Below are 18,781 nucleotides of genomic sequence, written 5' to 3' on the forward strand. Positions count from 1 at the left end.
TTTATATCTCATATAAAAGTAACAATATTGATAAATCTAAGGGAAATTGTGTAGCGCATTGGAAGACTAAGTTTCATTGTCTTTAAACACTAATATTTACCGCTGTAAAAAGGAGATATTAGTGAGGAGGCACACATATATGGCTTAAGTACTTGCTGAGATGCAAAAGAAAAGGAATGACAGGAATAGACCAGATCATGAAGTTAAAAAAGGTACTAGAAAACTAAGAAAAAAATCAAACTTAAGGATAAATAGATCATATGCTAGTCAATGCGACAAATCTAGTGTAAATTCAAAGTCAATAGAGATATATGTGAAACTTAATGATATTGATAATTCTAGTATAAAATTAAGTTCAGTTGACGTTAAGAGTGCTCAAGACGGCTTTAGATATATTGGATTTAGGTGTCGGATAGCTGTTTCACGTCATAAATCCTTTAAATCAAGATCAAGTAACTCACCTGATGCTTTTAATTGGATAGAAGGGATAATAAAATACTGGGACCCCAAATTTAGAATGTTCTTTATACACTTCTTTATTGCACCAAATTCTAGTAAATATCCCTATCCAATCAGTAAAGATAAAATCTGTACTGATTCCCATGGATGGAAATATCTTATTACATCTGAAAACTCACCTCCTGCATGTGCTCAAATTGATGAATTAGCATTGTCTCCTTATTCAATAGATAGAGGCTGGTTTGAACCAAATCCAATTACTTTGAAATATTATGAAACATCTCCTATTTTTACTAAAGCTATGGAAACATCCTTAAATAATAATTCACCAGATTTATCTAACATCCATTCAGATTGTTTTATCTGTAGCTTAAAGTGTGATAAGGAAAACAGTGAGCTTGTAACTTTAAATGGTGAAGAATACAATAATAAGCTACAGTTTGATAGTGTAAAATCAGAATCTATGATATTAAAAGATGTTCATAACAGATTGAACTTTATTGAAGAAAACACCAGTAATTCTATATATTCTAATTGCAAATTTAGTAATGTTGATAACTTAAATGTTGATTTTTTATCAGAGAACACAAAAGAAAAAACAAATACATCATATAATGTATTAAATGATTCTTTACAAATACCAAGTTGCTGTAGGTGTAACTTCAAATTACACAAAAATTGTATTAATGAACAAAGTATATATGAAGATATAAGAAGTCCTAATAAGAAAACTTTGATTCCTTTTTGTAATAGGACAAAAAAGAGTTTATTAAAGGAAGCAGAATTTCATAGAAACTATATTCGTGAGCGTCGATGGTTATGGAAACAATTTATTGTAACAAAAAAGTCAGATACTCATAATGTGAATAAGTTAGATAGAACAATTAAGAAAAGGGGAGGTTCAAATATTAATTATATGGGAATTGGGTCTAAGAATCCACTTCTTGAGGGACAACTCCCTTATGATTTAGTTGATGTAGATGAAATGGAGAAAATACTTCCTCCTGAAGTAACTAAGGTTATTACAGATAATTATATGATGTCCCATACAACTATTAGGAAACTTTTAATGAAACTTCCCAATAAAATGGGACAGCTAATTGCTGATCATCAAGTTAAATTATTTTGTCGTACTTATCGTTATAAAAAAAGAAATAAGCTATCACATCTGGTACTTGAAAATATAGACAATCATATAAAGTGTGAAAAAGAAGATATTAGTGATGAATTTAATTTAGAAAAGATAGAAAAAAGAGAATATAATATGTTTAGTGACGTATATACAAAAGAGAAGAATGGAGAAAATAAAGATAGTGATGACGAAATTGATAGAACAAAAGGGAGTAAAAATGCATTAAATGAAACAGAAAATTTAGATAATATTATTAATAGCATTAATAATAACTTATTGAGAGACTCTCAAAATAATGAAGGGTATTTGCAAGATAGTGTTGTTTATCAAGATTATTCTAATAAGAAAATAGAGAGTTCACTTTTAACAAATGAAAACTCACTTGTAAGTGAAAATATACCGAATTTATGTAATAATAACACAATTTCTTTATCTACCCTTCATAAATGTAATGCAAGAGTTTCAGATTATATATACAGGGATGAATGTACCCATCCACCTGAAGATATGCTCCGATATATTTGCTCTGATTGTTTAGAATGTATTTACTGTAAAGAACCACTAAAGAATATTCCCCAACTTCTAAAATCTACAGAATTACCAAATAGATCTATATTATACAAGCAAATACCAAGTAGAATGGAGAATTATGTTTTATGCAATACGTGCCATGTAGGATTTCATGGAAGCTGCTCTAATCCATTTATTCCACCTTTAATAGCTGAAAAAAAATACTTTAAATGTTCAACTTGCTGCTACTGTAGTCACTGTGGTTATAGAGACCACAATTTTATGGATTATGCTGCTTGGGATACTACATTCACTAGCTGTATTCGATGCTGTCGTGGTTTCGAAAAAGGTCAATATTGTGCTATATGTCGACAAATTTGGTCATCATCTTGGGATGGAGACTGGTTACAATGTGACACCTGCAGATTTTGGATTCATACAGACTGTGATACTAACTTACCAAATTCAATAGAAATATTGAAAAGTCCTTCAGTATCATATCATTGTCCAGCATGTAGAAGCAATGAAAAAAAACCAAAATATCAGAAAATATTAGATTATTTATTTTGTATAGATAAACACAAAGATTTCTATGTTGTACCACCTTCAAGCTATCAAAATTATTGGAAAGTTGTTAAGGTTCCCATGGATTTTATTACAATTGCAGAGAAAATTAAAAGTGACTACTATACTGATAAGAAGGAGTATGAATTTTTAAGGGATATATTAAGGATTATACATAATGCTCAAATATCTCATATGCCGAACCACAGAATGTTTAAATTAGCAAGTAACCTACTAAAAAAGTGTGTTAGTCTCTATCAAGTTTTATTTGGAAATACTGCACTAAAACAAATATTTTCAGATTTATCTAAAAGTGAAGCCGATATAACACTTCTGACATTACTTAAATCAAGTGATATAAATTTGTCTATTGAAAATTCTAATCAGATCATATCTGATATTCAAATATTAAATAATAAATTTATTCTAAATACAGGTTCTGTTATATCATCAGAAGTAGCTAATAACAATGGAACTTCTTTTAAAAACGAAAATACAGAAATTTCGAATGTTGAATATAAATATCTTAAGATTCTTGAAGATTTATGTAGTAAAATAAAATTTGTAGATCCTAACATGGAGATGAGGATATCAAGGATGAAACCTGATATTATTCAATGTAATGGAGAATTATTGATTTCCAATAATCTTACCTCTAAAACTATAAAGTGTCAGAACTTAAATAAAAAAAGATCTTATTTAGAACTTATACAGGATAATCAAGTTGTTAATACATTACTAAGTTTTCAATATGATTATTCGAGTGACATATTCTCTAAACTAAGCCAAAAAGGTATTGAAACTTTTTTTCCAAAAAACCAGAAATGTACTAAATGCAATCTTAAATTTGAAAAGTTGATTTATTGTAACAAATGTGGCGAAGGTGTACATTGGGAATGTGCAGGTGGAGAATACTACAATGAATTATATAGTGGGATTTGTACTTATACCTGTAATTCCTGTAATATGTGTTGTATATGCAATAAAATAGCTAGTGAAGAACCTATTTTAAAGTGTTTAAGCTGTAACAAATTAGCCCATTATTCTTGTATATGGATTAATAAAAGAAAACCATTAAGAGGAACAAATAGTGGAGATGATCCAAAAGCTGATAAAAGTAAAGAAAACGATTACATATGCTTGTGGTCAGTGATATCCTGCCCAGGAGGCTCAGACATATCGACTGCTTTGATACATACCCCAATTTCAGCAATTAATGAAGAGGGATACTACCAATATGTGACAGATGCCTGGTATATGTGTAATTATTGCATCATGAATAGGAAAAACTATAATAAAAACTTTAATGTTCAACTAGTTAGATCTAGAATGGAATATATATACTTTAAAGATAAATATTTCGAATATTTTCAAAATATTTTGAAAGATATCCAAAATACAGACTATAAGAGATACTTCAAGGATCCGAAAATGTTAGACTATCTTGTAAATATAGATTTTGATGAATTTCAGTTCCCAATTAACCAAGGGAATGTTTTAATATGTGATTTATGCTCAAGGCCAGTTTTAGCAACTCAGCACAACGACTTAGCAGATCTTTGTTTCAATAATCAATTATGTACGTTAAACTTGCCATATATATGTTCTTATTGCAAGAATACCTTGTCAATTAAGACAAATAACTCGGGATTTCCTGTAGCACTTTCATCATTGTTATCTACAGTGCAATATCGCAATATATTAACTGAGGATATTCGTATTATAACTCGGATTTTACTGGAACCTTGTGTTAATGCAATTCTTAATACAGCTGCGATCAACCTAAATATTTTTAAATTGAATACTTTCCTCAATAAAGTTGATGATAGCACTTTACAATCATGTATGAATTCTATTTTTCCAAAATATTTTGATTCACCTTTTTTTGAAGAATTAATATATTCAACAAGAACTCCTTTTATTGAGTGGTACACATACTATGTTGGAAGTGGTCGTATGGAAACATTCGCAATAAAAATAGATTATTTGCGTTACTTAATACCTGGTTTACCAGCTACAACAATTTCCAGTCATTTATTTAAGAACATTATTTCAAATATTGAATCCGTAGTTTTGCAAAACAAAGATATAAAAAAACCTAATATCAAATGTGATTACGAATATAACCAAGAATATACAAATCAACTATGGTACCCAAGTTGCAAACAACAAGTTGATTTCTTAAACAATTATGTAAAAATACTGTTAAATATTTATGGGTCTAATTCTAATTTCAACTATGATCATTTTATAGCAAGTATTATACTTGAAGCCCGTATAGATATTGGCATGATTTTAGCTATTATGGGTTCTTTCAGAAAATTTCTTCTAAATCAAAGTCAATCGAAGGTCCAAAATACACAAGATTTAAGTAAAAATTTACTTTTCAACAAAAATGACACTAATTCTGCAAATTTAGGTTTATACAATAATCCCAATGTACAAATGTTCAGTTGCAATAATAATAAAATAAAAGATATTATTAGTACTGGAATTAAATTTATGAATAATTACTTGCAAAGTTTGGATATTCTATATTTTGGCACAGGACAAAGTGAATATACAACTAATGAGGAATATCCCAAATTAAATCATGGAAATATGCTACTAGTAAATGAGTCTTCGTCTCTTCTAGTTTCACTATATAGTCTACTATTTATGTCAACTACAAAAAAATATCAGGTTAATTCAGAAATGAAAAACATTCAAATGTGTTTTTTTTGTAAACTAAGTACTGAGAATTATATTTTGGGACCTATGATAAAATTCTTGGATTCATACTTTTTACATAAAGAATGCATACTCTGGTCACTACCATTTATTTTAGAACCTATATTAAACTCTGTCGGAATTGGATATGAATCATATTTTGATGTAAGCAATGATGTGCACAAAACTTCATTAATAAATGGTGATCACCCATCAACAAGTCCAAATATCAAAAAGTGGCACAGAACCTTTGGGATTACAAACTGGCCATTGCTAACAAATCCACTACATATTCAGACCAATGACCTAATTGTAACAATAAATGAAATGGAAATCCTTAGATGTTGTATCTGTAAAGAACTTGGAGCTACTATTAAATGCTCTGGGAATGACTCGTGCATGGCACATTTTCACTTAATATGTATTCTTCAAAACTCAAACTATACATTACAAGAAACTAAATATTTATATGAGGCTTCACAAGTAAAAATTTCAGATATTGATACCAGATATAGTGACATATATTGTAATAATTTGAGTAAGGAAGAAGTGAGATCAGAGAATTATATAGGCAACTTTATAAGTAAAGATGACTCTAAATATACAAATATTAACAATAATGAAGATTTGCAAAGTCCTCAGAAAAAAGAAAATTCTGTAAACAGTTTGGATAAATTTGTAATGAGGGTAATTCCAAGAATAAAATATCGCCGTGTATGGTGTCAACAGTGCTGGAGCCAATATCAACACATTGTAGAGCCAGTGAGGATATCAGATAACATACTATCTAATAATAAAGATCAAAGTAATCACTTACAAAATAATTACATAGTTCCAACCGAATTTTATTACAATACAACAGAAGGTCTATCAGGTGGAATATGGTATGCACTTGCTCGCTTACTATCTGTTCACGTTAAGATTTTAGAACCACAAAACTCTTGTGAAACAAAGGACCTTGAACATTTATATCCATTTTTGTATAATGAAGCTCAAATAAATATTAAATTAAAGCTGGAAATAGATAAACAAGAATCTAATTTAATTCATTCAGCACTATATAAATTCATTCAGTATATTAATATGATTTTATATAAAAGAAAGAAAGGGATTTTACAGGAAAATTCCAATCTTGAACTACTAGCTGAAATGATAAGAAATATATCAGAATATACTTTGAAAAAAAGGATATATTTGGATCCAAAAAACTCCAACCACTCAAGAATTTTCGAAGGGTCAGCTTATGGAATTCAAGTCAATCCCAATTTGTTACTAGTAAGCCTTGGAAAAATTACAAATAAACTAAATATAGGGAAATATAGTTACTTTATGTCTGGGTATCAAGCAATAAGAACTTGGTATATGCCAAAATTACTAAGTAAAAAATTTGGTAATGAGAAAATGACTCAATTTCTATTGAGTATCAGCGATCAATTTAGTGGCAAAGACTTGAATGAAAATAGAAGACTTATATTCTCAATAGAATGGTTACCAGACCCATCTTTTTGGGGATTAATTAATAATTCACTTGAGATAGATAATCAATATTCTAGAATAGAAAAGAATAGAGACTATTCAAGATATATTTTTGAAATTAAACCAAAGATTGCTAGAGATATTGAGATTGAAAATAGCTCTTTTATTTCAAATAATGAAAATATAATAAAACTTATGAAAATTCCCCTTATTTATGGAAGTAATATCAATGAAGTTTATAATAACTTTCTTAAATTTTCTACAATGGATAATACTGAAGACCTGAGTAACACAAAACTGTCTGAAATTGCACAAGATTTAATTTTTAAAATGGAAGATAAGTATAAAGATTCCAATTTTAAAAGTAAATCAAGTAATTGTGAGCAAAGTATATATAATTTATACGACAAGAACTTGAAAAATTCAATAAATAATTCAACAAATATAGAAAGTAAAGATGCTCTAACCTTTTTTGGTCTAAATGAAAAGTTCGTTAACGACTTAGTACCACCTCTTTTATACAAATACTATATGAATGAACTTATTTTAAATTCTCCTGCCGATATTGTCAACCCCTATTTATGGTCTAATCATCGGGTAAATCATGTAAATTCAAATATTGACTTTGAGGGAATCTCAGCAAGTCTAGATGAAAAATATTACCCATTAGCATTAGGAGAAGTAGAACACAATGGTGAAAAGATATGTGAAGATAGCTACTCTATACTACTGTTACAAACTTCACTAAATAGTGATTCAGATATTACACTGAATAATACATTTAAACATTCAAACATTCTGAATATTAGTAATAGGATATCACGACGTCGAACTAAAGCTGAAGATATGACCCCAGCTATGGCATATAGATACTTGGAATCTTTGCCTCCAGATAAACGTCTCGATGTAAAGAAATCCAAAATCCATGGTTATGGATTATTTGCAAAAGAATTTATTCATCCAAATGAGCCTATTGTAGAATATGTTGGAGAAGTTATAAGAAATAGTGTTGCAGATAAAAGAGAAAAAATTTATGAACAAGAAGGTCAAAGAGATGGATCCTGTTATATGTTCAGGCTAGATGAACATCGCGTTATTGACGCCACAAACTGTGGGAATTTAGCAAGATTTATGAACCATTGCTGCCAGCCAAATTGTGTCTGCAAGGTAATTACTTCAGATGACGGGAACAAGCACATTGTTATCTTTTCAAAAACTGAAATTAAACCAGATGAAGAAGTTACTTATGATTATCAGTTCAATTTAGAGGAAGAATCTGAAAAGATCTATTGCTATTGTGGAACTCCAAACTGCCTTGGAAGAATGAATTAATACAGGACTACTATTAACTTAAAGCTGCACATAAAAGTACTTTAAATGCACTTAGTATAGAAATGTAATTCATGTTGGATCTGAAGAAAAAAAAAATTAAATTTTAACCTAATTCTGTATTCTGTAAAATTCGAATAATATCTAATTAAATGCTATAATTTTCCTCATTATAACCAATATTCTCCTTACTTTCAGTATTTAAGATGTTTTTATAGGCTTCAATCAGACGAATGCTCTTATTTTTTGACTTATCAGACTCCAACTTTACCTCAACTACAGTCCCAGCTCTCTTTGGTCTTGATTGTATGGTGGTATTCTTAATTGCAGGTTCTGATCTTAGAGATATATTAGACTTGCATTCACTGACAATACTATTATTATCCTCACTACTACTCTCACTGCCTAGATACCTGTCATTAATATCACCCAAATCTTCACTTATATCTTTCATTATTGAATCCTTAATTACTCTAAGCTTACTTTCTATCTCTAATGTATGAATTTGATCATTCTCACTGATATTATTAAGTAATTCCCCATCTTCAATTATATCTGATAACTGTATCTTACTGCAAAGACTACTTCTATTCATTTCACTATATACAGATCCATCATCACTTTGAAATATAAAATCACTCACTTCTTTAACTCCATTTGAATCTAGACGAATACTTCGATATAAATCATCGCTTATATAATCCTCTTCATTATTATGTAAATCAGTCCGAAATATGTTGAATATATCCAAGCTAGAACTATATATGAAACTACATTGACTTTTAATATCATCCATCTTGAATCTTAAGACATCAATTATACCCCTCTTTATATCCTGTAGTTCATAAATTATAAACCTTCTAATGTCCCAAGTCTCAATATTTAAGTCTTTCTGCTTTACAATTTGTTTTATAATAGATGTAGCCATTGACAAGATATTGAGTAACTTACCAGTAGCCAACTCACATAATGATGACACAGATGAAAGACAAGGAATTAACTTATATATTGAATCAGAGTATTTCAGATTAGTAGAGTAATCATTCCTGTCAAATATATAATACTGATTTTTACTACACATAGATAATTGTACTTCTTCCACTAACTTGTCATATTCATCCTTGTACTCTAATATTAAATAGTCATCATCCCAATTAACACTTTGATATTCACTATGTTCATTTTGATTTACATGTAAGTCGCTATTTGTGCTCTTACCAAATAACTCTATATTTTTTGGTGGCAACATTAAGTCAGTTATAACCAATACTATACTTAAAGTATACCTTGTACAACTATTATAAATTCCGAACTCCCAATATTTTTTAGATAATTCGTTATCAATATATCTAAGGAATTTTGCGTAAATCCCAGCTTAGTACTAAAACTCCTTAAGGAAATGCAGTATATGTAGACGTATCCTATTAATTCCAGATTTGTCCACATAAACAAAACTTCAACCAAATATATTATGTGATCAACTTAGTACTTTCTTTAAAGTCAATATATGTCCCAAAAGATGATATGAACCGATTCCTTAATCTTCTAAAGAGTAAAGGTAGTGCTATTGGATCTTTCTTATTTGCTCTATATAATTCCAATATATATGGTATAACCTCAGAAATATATGACCAGAACTACTTTGAAAATGACTACAAAATCCAAGAAATTGGTTCCTTTCTAGTTGTTGACTTAAGAGGTAGCTCCAGAATTGAAAGTAGTTTTGAAGACTATGAAAACGCCAACTTGGAGAAGCAAAATGAAAACTACTTCATTGGCGCTATTGCGCTACCGCATTGTATTTCTGAAGATCTTAAATTTGATAAAGAACCTTCTATAGAGTATCGACTAAATGATACAGGTAGTATATTTGTTCGACAAAAAGAGTTTCTAGATAAGAAGAATTGTATCAGAACCTCAAAAATATGTACACTACAAGAGAATATTATAGATGATAATTCTTTTAAGGTTAAAGAGATTGGTATTCAAGATACTGATGATGAATATGAATTGAATAGTAATTGTTTTTCAAATATTTCTACATTAAAAATAACTCAGACCACTATAGATGATCTGTTTTATATTCCACAGTCACATAATATAAATATTGAAGAGAATATTCTTTTAGATAACGACTTCACTAAAGCTGATGTATATTTGCTTTTAAGACTAAAAACTAAACAATTAATAAAACTTCAGGAGCAACTTAATAGAGATATTGAGATTTTAAGATTAGATAGAACTGATGACGATATATCTTGTGCAATCACTGAAAGAAGAGCCATAAAATATCCAGCTCATTTTTATTTTGTAAAACAGAGAATTGACAATACCAAAGAGATCATTGAAAATATTCGGAGAGATATAGAGATACTTAGGAGTAATAATTTTGAAACAAAATTTTGAATGATATCTTAAGTATCCAGGTGATAATCAAATTATTTTAGTACTTCAGGGCCATATATGTAGATGATAACAAAATAAATTATATTTGAACCATTTACTTTAATTGTATATTTATTTTCCATCAACTTCACTATAATAAGTTTGTCATTTGAAACTTCCAATGATATTGGAGTTGCCCTACCTTTCTCACCATTGATTCTTGTGCAAGTAATTTTTGCTAGAGTCTCACTGCTTGGAAAATATAAAAGAGCAACTTTGCTCCCAGGTGCTATTGTCTGTTTATTGATACATAAGGTATCATCCTGAGATAGTGAAAATACATGAAATGTAGGTGGTAAAGTATGTAAAGCTAACTTAAGTTTCATATTTAACTCATATGGAATTGAACAAAGAGATTTATAAAAAGTAAGTAGTACCTCTTTAATTTTTGCCGAATGTAAAGCCAAAACTTTTAATTTATAACAACCTGTTAATGTATTATAGTTGGTAAATAAGGCTTGGTAGTCATACTTCTGTATTTGGGTAACTAACTTACTTCTCAAGTCTTCACCTAGCCAACCACTAAATAAAGATATTCCATATTTATCTAATTCACTGCATACCAAATTGTTAAGCTTAAGAGGACCTTTATAGCACAATGGATCTGCGAATAAAGAAATATCCAATATATTTTGAGAATTAATCTTCTTAATTGAGTCAATAGCAAGATTAGTGAAGTGACAAATGAGAGACTCCGTAAAAATCGCTAATTTCAAAGAAAATGTTGTGAATAAATGATTTCCAATATCTTTAGCTATTTTTCTCTTCACATGATCTTTCTGTCTTATATTCTGATAAATTACATGAGACTTCTCAGTAGTATCCGGTAGTACATAAGCTATAATGAAATTCTTGCATATCACTGAATCAATCGTTTGACCAATAATATCATCTTTAGAAGATGCAAATTTAACTACTCCCACTTTATCTCTAGATTCACTATTTAATTCGCCTTCATAACTGATTGGATTAGAGCTTATTCCCATCCTTAGCCCTACCTTCTTCCTTATTGCCTCCCTATTGGTTTTATCATTAAATAAATCTACAGCAATACTAAATAGTGTCTCTATATCACTTTTACTCCAAATAAAAAGCTTATTAGACATAAAGGTTTATTTAATATCTCCTGTCCCTATTTATTGGCGTATACCGGTAATGCATGTTACGCTTACGTGTATATTTACACGACACCCCCCACAAGCGGGGAGTTATGAATACCGGCTACTACGTGTTAGTGTGCATTTAGTGAATAATTTTTAGATGAAAATTTCTGAAGAAAGTATTATAAACAGTAAAATTAGTGAGTAAGTTGCATATAAGTAAATATTACAAATATTTTATAACTGTAATCTTTTTCATATATAAAATAGAGGTACTAGCAAGCACATATATGTGCAAAATTGCAATTTCAATCATTCCCCGTTACTGAGAATGGGAAGCTATATTACGAATGAAAGTGAAATATCACCAATGTCACTAGGGGATCCTAATGAGCCCTCACCATCCCCACTTAATCCAGTGAAGCTACGACACTCTTTAAGGATAGCTTCTAGAGTAAGCATTGAATCTTCAGTACAGGTTAGTCTCCCTTAAACCCTAAAAAGACTTGGAGTTATATAATGAACACAAACTAATACTATTTAACTTTATATATTAGCTGGAAAAAGACTACTTCACCCAGTATCCAAGTCCATCTTTGGCCAGAGATTTAGATAAGACAATTAATGCTTTTGGTCTACAAAATATTCTACTAAGCCCAGTTGGAATGTACTCAGATTCATCTAGCTATCTAAAATACTCAAAGTTAACTCCAGAATCTCTAGAAGTAAGACATAGAGTTAGACCACAAACCCAAATCAATGCTGCACGATTACCTTCTATAGGAGATATTACAAGGAAGACTTTGGCACAAGGAAAAGGTAAAAGAGATTATTTAAATCAACGAAGTGAATATGACTTAATATCACAATCAAAAGAGTCTACCAACAAAGATACAGAAGAGAAATTTAATAATGATTATTTCAGTGAATTACAAGTAAATACAAGGTTATCTCTATCAAAGAAGCAGAATAATACATCTTGCTACCCTAAATGGATAAATAACAGCTCTTTTAGAAAGTTGATCAGTAAATTTATCCCAAAATTCCTACTACCAGCTCTTAGAGCTATAGAGAATCTAAGAATCAGGTTTGCAAAGTCTGCGAATTACCAAGTCAAAAAGGTATCTATTGCAAATAAGATAAAAACAAAAAAACTCGGAAAACGAAACGAAAAGAGTAAATGCTGGAAATTATAAGTCCACAAACTAAAATAAGAATATTCAGAGCACCTGGTCATTTAGGAAACTAAGAGAAATACTAAATCTAGCAGAACCCGCTCTTGTAGAAAGCAAGGGAATGGAACGGTGGAAGATAAATTAACAAACATAATATTAGAAACTACATTTATATATATATATATATATGTATATAAGCATATATAAATATATAAATATAACGGTATAATTAAAATAAAGTCTATATATTGAGTAGATAACTACACATATCAGATTTGTGAATGGATGAGGCATCACGAAATAAAGAAATCATAGAAAAGACGATGGAGATAAATATATCTAGTGACAATGATAATTTGAATAGAACTACTACTTTTGATAATAATGGGAACTTGTCAACTTCAGATGATGAGATGACTCTTGACTCTAGCGTGAATAACTTATCTTCTGCATCCATAATCCCACTATCAACTACAAACAACTCATGCCCATATGATCAAGATGAATTAGATATTAAATTAAAGACTTTACTGGATGCAACAAATGCCTATTCATGTTTACTTTCTGGTGATGAAACTCTTGCTATGTCAATTAGTGAAAAAGTTAACACTTCAGGCAAAGGAAGGCACCACATAATGAGTGAGAAAGAAGAAGATGATTTACTTATTAGAGAAGCTCAGAAAGATGAAAAAATTGAAGTAAATGAACTGGAGGGAAGTACTTTATTTAAAACTCCTGAAAAAATTACTGAACAGCCTAGCTGCATAATGGGAAGAATGAAATATTATCAATTAGAAGGTCTAAATTGGCTATATCAACTATATAAATACAAAATAAACGGAATCTTGGCTGATGAGATGGGATTAGGTAAAACTTTACAGAGTATATCAATTCTCGGCTATTTAAAAAGTGTTTGTAAAGTTCAGGGGCCTCACATAATTTTGACTCCGAGATCTACATTGGATAATTGGCACTGTGAACTTAGAAGGTGGTGTCCCTTATTAAGAGTAGTTAAATTACATGGAGATAAATTGCATAGAGATAGTATATTTAATCATCGAATTCTTCCCGGTTATAAAGTATTAATGAAGGACAACTTTAGGAAATATGAAACTTTGGATTTAAAAAAGGAAAATAGTGAATATAATAGTACGAAGAATACTGACAAATTTCGATCAGATTCTATAGAGAATCAAGAAACTTGTAGAATCATTGATGAAAATGAAATATTAGAAGACCAAATACATTGTGATGATAAGAGTTTTAATGTCTGCTTAACAACTTTTGAGATGGCAATCAAAGAAAGATGGCGTTTACAAAAAATTGATTGGCATCATTTGATACTAGATGAGGCTCATAGGATTAAAAATGAGAAATCTATTTTGTCAGAAGTTGTTAGACTTTTAAAATCAAAATATCGTTTACTCATTACTGGAACTCCACTTCAAAATAATTTGAAGGAATTGTGGTCACTACTAAATTTTTTAATGCCCAGCTTATTCTCTTCATCAGGAGATTTTGAAGCTTTATTTGATTTTTCAAGGCTAGATTCTGATGAACAACAGAAGCGTGTAATTCAAACACTACACTCAATTTTGAGACCATTTATGCTGAGGAGACTAAAAACTGATGTTGAGAGGGAATTACCATCAAAGAGAGAACTTTACGTTTATATCGGTCTATCTAAACTACAAAAAAAAATTTACTCAGAATTACTGACACGCAATTTAGATATACTTAACAATGTAACATCTAACAAGACACAAATGTTAAACTTGCTAATGCAGCTACGAAAAGTATGTAACCATCCCTATTTGTTTGATGGAGTTGAACCGGGTCCACCCTATGTAGAAGGTTTCCATATGGTAGAAGCTAGTGGGAAGATGGTTTTACTACATAAACTATTACCAAAATTATTTTCACAGGGAAGTAGAGTTTTGCTATTTTCCCAAATGACAAGGCTATTAGATATTATTGATGACTATTTAAGATGGTGCGGCTACCCTTATTGTAGAATTGATGGTTCAACACCAGGCATTGAACGTCAGGAACGAATTGACTTGTTTAATAAGAGTGGGAGCGATAAATTGATTTTTTTACTTTCTACTAGAGCAGGTGGAATTGGAATTAATTTAGCTACCGCTGATGTAGTTATATTATTTGACTCTGACTTTAATCCCCAAATGGATCTACAAGCTATGGACCGTGCTCATCGTATTGGACAGAAAAAAACAGTCACTGTTTATCGTTTTGTTACTGAGAAATCTGTTGAGGAACGTATTGTCGAACGTGCTGCAAAAAAGTTAAAGCTAGATTCATTAATTATACAACAAGGTAGACTCTCTAATTCAGCTTCTCATGCAGCACCTGATAATAAGGAATTACATGAGATGATTCAATTTGGAGCTCAAGAAGTATATCATACACGTGACTCCTCTTCAGTTACTGATGAGGATATTGATACAATTTTGGCTGCAGCTCAAGAAAGAACAAATGAAATGAATAAGAAGATGAAAAGTTTATATTCAGAATTAAATCTTCAAAATCTAAGATTAGATGGTGGTATTAAGACTGTAACTCATCTAGATGATATTAATACTGAGGAAGAGAAGAGTGAAGGGAAAATTAGCACTAATGAATTAACTTTATCTTTAAATGAAATGCAATGGTTTGATTTGGGAGAAAGAAAGACCAAATGGAAATTAGAAAGTAAGTCAAGTGATCAAAATCCAGCTAAAAAGAAGAATAAAAAAGTCAAGCTAACAGGTTGGAGGGCTACTGTTGGTGGTGGTCATGATTTTCAGTTTTTTAATAATAAACGTTTAGATATCCTAGAAAGTATAGAAGAAGAATGGGAAAAATACAAAAAATCGATTGGACAAGAAATAGAAAATATAGATAAGATCGTTATTGAGAAATCAGAAGATAATAAACAAGATGATGTTTTTGCTGTTCCTCCTGAATTAAAGGAGTTAAATGAAAGTCAACTACTGAGACTATTGAATGTAGCTGAGGAACACATGGAGGTAAGCATTGATAAAATAGGTTGGTCCAAAAAGAAACTTTATTCTAGATGTAAAGAATTATATACTGCTCAATTTATCTTACCTAGGTGCAATTTTAATGAAGCAATAGATGAACTTAGACAGATGTTTAGTGATGGAAGAGCATGGGATATAAATATACCATGTGCAAGACAAAAAAAGGCAAAAAGTAGGAAGTATAGAGAATTTTGTGATACTAAAAGCGATACTAGTAAAACTAGACCCAGAGAATTTACCAAATCTATGAGTATGGAACGTGATACATTACTGGAAGAAGGGTTTCGGGAATGGAATAGAAATGACTTTCAGCGCTTTTGCAAAGCTGCTGAATTATGTGGTTCAAATGTATTAGGAATTACAGAAATTCTTGGAAATAAAAGTTTTGAAGATGTAGAGAGATATTTTAATACCTTTATAAAGAGATACAACGAGGTTCAGAATGGTTCTAAGGTATTTACAAAAATTAAAATGGTAGATGAATCACAACGCTGGCTATTAGATGCACAAGAGGCTATAAATTATGTAGTATGTGAACATCTAAAGAAAATAAAATCAAGACATCTTAGCTTCGACAATCTATTTCTACCATTTAAGCTCAAGAACTATGCAAATACTGAATATTTCACTACTGAAGAAGATATTGCATTATTTTTAGGTTTATATAAATATGGAATAGAATCATACAATAATGTTGCAATAAGTTTTAAGTATTTAACTAAACCTCTAACATCAACTAATAAGTTTTATTCTGCATATCATAGCATTGATAGTATAATTAATCGATGTAGTGATCTTGCAAAATCTGCTATTACCTACATGAGAAAAAGTGTTGCTGAGATCCCACAAAAAAGTAACAAAAATACACCTAAACATAAGCGAATACAGAATGAGAAACAGAATACCAAAGAGACTGAATATGATGATGATGATGATGATGATGATGATGATGATGATGATGATGATGATAATTACTCTAATGCTAGCTTAGATGAAAATGAAGAGTCTGGTGATTATGAACACGAACAAAGCTCTTATACAAAAAAGAATCGTAATAGCAAAAGGAAAAGAAAGAATTGGTGAATTTACTTTTTACTTAATTAACAAATGAGTTCAACACTGTTTATTAGTGGGATATTGAGATATCCTTTAAGATATTCCCAAGAAAAAAAAAGACGACACACATTTAATTATTAAGATAATGTGTATAGAATAGTTCATTATATTCTAACTCTTATTAAATACTAGATTTAATAGATCACATTCTGTATAAATTTCTGCTTTTACTCAGTCACTACATAAACTAGACACTATTACTTACCTAAGGAGTACAGAAGGCGCTCTTTTTTGTTTTTGTCCTCAGGAAAGAGGCTGATAATGTAAGCATAAAATAATATAATATGCTTTTGGATTCAAATATACTTATCTGGGCTACTATACCTACCTGTATATTGGTCTTTTGTGGTGTATTACTGAGGTCATTAATCCAAACCACAAACCAAACAAGAAAGAGACGAGCTACTATATCTGGAGAGACTAACATCAATATTAATGACAACTTACTCTCGAACCAAAGGTCAAAACTACGCAATTCAGAGTATCAACAGCATTTAAATAGATCTGTTTTACTGCGTACTAAGGGCTTTCTTCTATCGAAAGACTCACTCAAAAGACGTTCCTTATTCTATACACATAAAGATCATGGGTACTTTAGAAAAGGACCACCTGCTCCAAATCCTCTAGCTGCATTTTCTAATCCAGGTAAGTTCATTCTAAAACTTAATGAAAAATGTTAATTCTATCTTATAAGTTGAAAAAATATATATACCATTATGTTTTTTATAGATCACTCTGCATTATCTGGAATGATGAAGAACCAATTTGGTTTCTTAATACTCAATGGCGGAATGGGATTTCTAGTTAGTAGTCTTTTCTCTGGATTTATAGTAGCTAAATTTCCTTTTCCTCTCGCATTTTCCTTTAAGGGGATGTTACAAAGAGGAATAAGTTTTATACCGAATCTTGATCCATCCTTTTTATCTGCATTATCATTCTACTTTATAGTATTACTAGGGTCAAATGGAATCATTACCTTATTATTTTACTACTTCAACTTTAACCAAACCGGTATAATGTCCATTGATTTCCCTTCAATGAATCCACAAGGTAACGTAATTAATGATCTTAAAGATTCCAATCTTATTGTAATTATAATTCATTTTGTCATTGCTTTGAAGTTCAAACTAATAACTTAATGGCAAACCAAATAGATTATTCTAAACTTTTTAAGGAAGAGATTGACTCTTGGTCAATAACTGTAAGTTTTTGTAAATTTTGGGACCACTACAAATATATTTCATCTATATTGTATCAAATTAAATTTCAGAATGAGGAGTCCATACTTGATGTTATTGAGGATAAGCTATTACTTAATGAACTTCCTTAGATCAACACATTATCACCTTGGATTGAAGGTTTATAGTAAATTACTTAAATTTATTCAAAATCAACAATTGCATACTTGCTATTAATGTACATCGTTAGCATGCATGCAACGTATGGCGCCTTAAGTTTTTATTTTCTGTATTCAATAGTAATATAACCCAACTCTTGTGAAAATTTAAGAGAAACCACCATAAACATAGTAGACACTAATATGTGTCATGTGTGCAGATATATATAACACTACTTTGTTCAATGCACTATCTTTAAATAGAAGCATGTAATAGAAGACATGGGGGATGCACACAGTTTTGTCTTGTCTTGCCATTCCACACTTTAGAAAGTATTGGAATATAGTGAAGTTGGCTGTTACTTCAAGTATAACAAATAAATTCGTAT

The 18,781-nt window shown here is 30.2% G+C and overlaps 7 protein-coding genes across 7 annotated transcripts; 5 read left to right on the plus strand and 2 right to left on the minus strand.

Annotated features, from left to right (window-relative positions):
• Positions 1 to 160: 160 nt before the first annotated feature.
• Positions 161 to 8,182, plus strand: cand_023520 (SET domain-containing protein; the record flags this gene model as incomplete). Its single annotated transcript, XM_067212582.1, has 1 exon — positions 161 to 8,182. One exon carries the CDS (start codon positions 161 to 163, stop codon positions 8,180 to 8,182), a length of 8,022 nt encoding a protein of 2,673 aa, XP_067068855.1.
• Positions 8,183 to 8,327: 145 nt separating this feature from the next.
• Positions 8,328 to 9,428, minus strand: cand_023530 (uncharacterized protein; the record flags this gene model as incomplete). The annotated part of the gene is made up of 1 exon (XM_067212583.1): positions 8,328 to 9,428. One exon carries the CDS (start codon positions 9,426 to 9,428, stop codon positions 8,328 to 8,330), a length of 1,101 nt encoding a protein of 366 aa, XP_067068856.1.
• Positions 9,429 to 9,703: 275 nt separating this feature from the next.
• cand_023540 (uncharacterized protein) lies at positions 9,704 to 10,585 on the plus strand (the record flags this gene model as incomplete). The annotated part of the gene is made up of 1 exon (XM_067212584.1): positions 9,704 to 10,585. One exon carries the CDS (start codon positions 9,704 to 9,706, stop codon positions 10,583 to 10,585), a length of 882 nt encoding a protein of 293 aa, XP_067068857.1.
• A 32-nt stretch (positions 10,586 to 10,617) lies between these two features.
• Positions 10,618 to 11,730, minus strand: cand_023550 (uncharacterized protein; the record flags this gene model as incomplete). Its single annotated transcript, XM_067212585.1, has 1 exon — positions 10,618 to 11,730. The coding sequence occupies one exon, from the start codon at positions 11,728 to 11,730 to the stop codon at positions 10,618 to 10,620; it is 1,113 nt and encodes a 370-aa protein (XP_067068858.1).
• Positions 11,731 to 11,884: 154 nt separating this feature from the next.
• cand_023560 (uncharacterized protein) lies at positions 11,885 to 12,920 on the plus strand (the record flags this gene model as incomplete). Its single annotated transcript, XM_067212586.1, has 3 exons — positions 11,885 to 11,928; positions 11,995 to 12,202; positions 12,282 to 12,920. The coding sequence occupies 3 exons, from the start codon at positions 11,885 to 11,887 to the stop codon at positions 12,918 to 12,920; spliced, it is 891 nt and encodes a 296-aa protein (XP_067068859.1).
• Positions 12,921 to 13,180: 260 nt separating this feature from the next.
• Positions 13,181 to 17,023, plus strand: cand_023570 (chromatin remodelling complex SNF2H; the record flags this gene model as incomplete). The annotated part of the gene is made up of 1 exon (XM_067212587.1): positions 13,181 to 17,023. One exon carries the CDS (start codon positions 13,181 to 13,183, stop codon positions 17,021 to 17,023), a length of 3,843 nt encoding a protein of 1,280 aa, XP_067068860.1.
• Positions 17,024 to 17,340: 317 nt separating this feature from the next.
• Positions 17,341 to 18,386, plus strand: cand_023580 (uncharacterized protein; the record flags this gene model as incomplete). The annotated part of the gene is made up of 4 exons (XM_067212588.1): positions 17,341 to 17,701; positions 17,786 to 18,106; positions 18,178 to 18,257; positions 18,327 to 18,386. The coding sequence occupies 4 exons, from the start codon at positions 17,341 to 17,343 to the stop codon at positions 18,384 to 18,386; spliced, it is 822 nt and encodes a 273-aa protein (XP_067068861.1).
• Between the last annotated feature and the right edge of the window lie 395 nt (positions 18,387 to 18,781).

This window comes from Cryptosporidium andersoni (assembly GCF_001865355.1).
Source record: "Cryptosporidium andersoni isolate 30847 chromosome Unknown contig_17, whole genome shotgun sequence".
Taxonomy (NCBI): Eukaryota; Apicomplexa; class Conoidasida; order Eucoccidiorida; family Cryptosporidiidae; genus Cryptosporidium; species Cryptosporidium andersoni.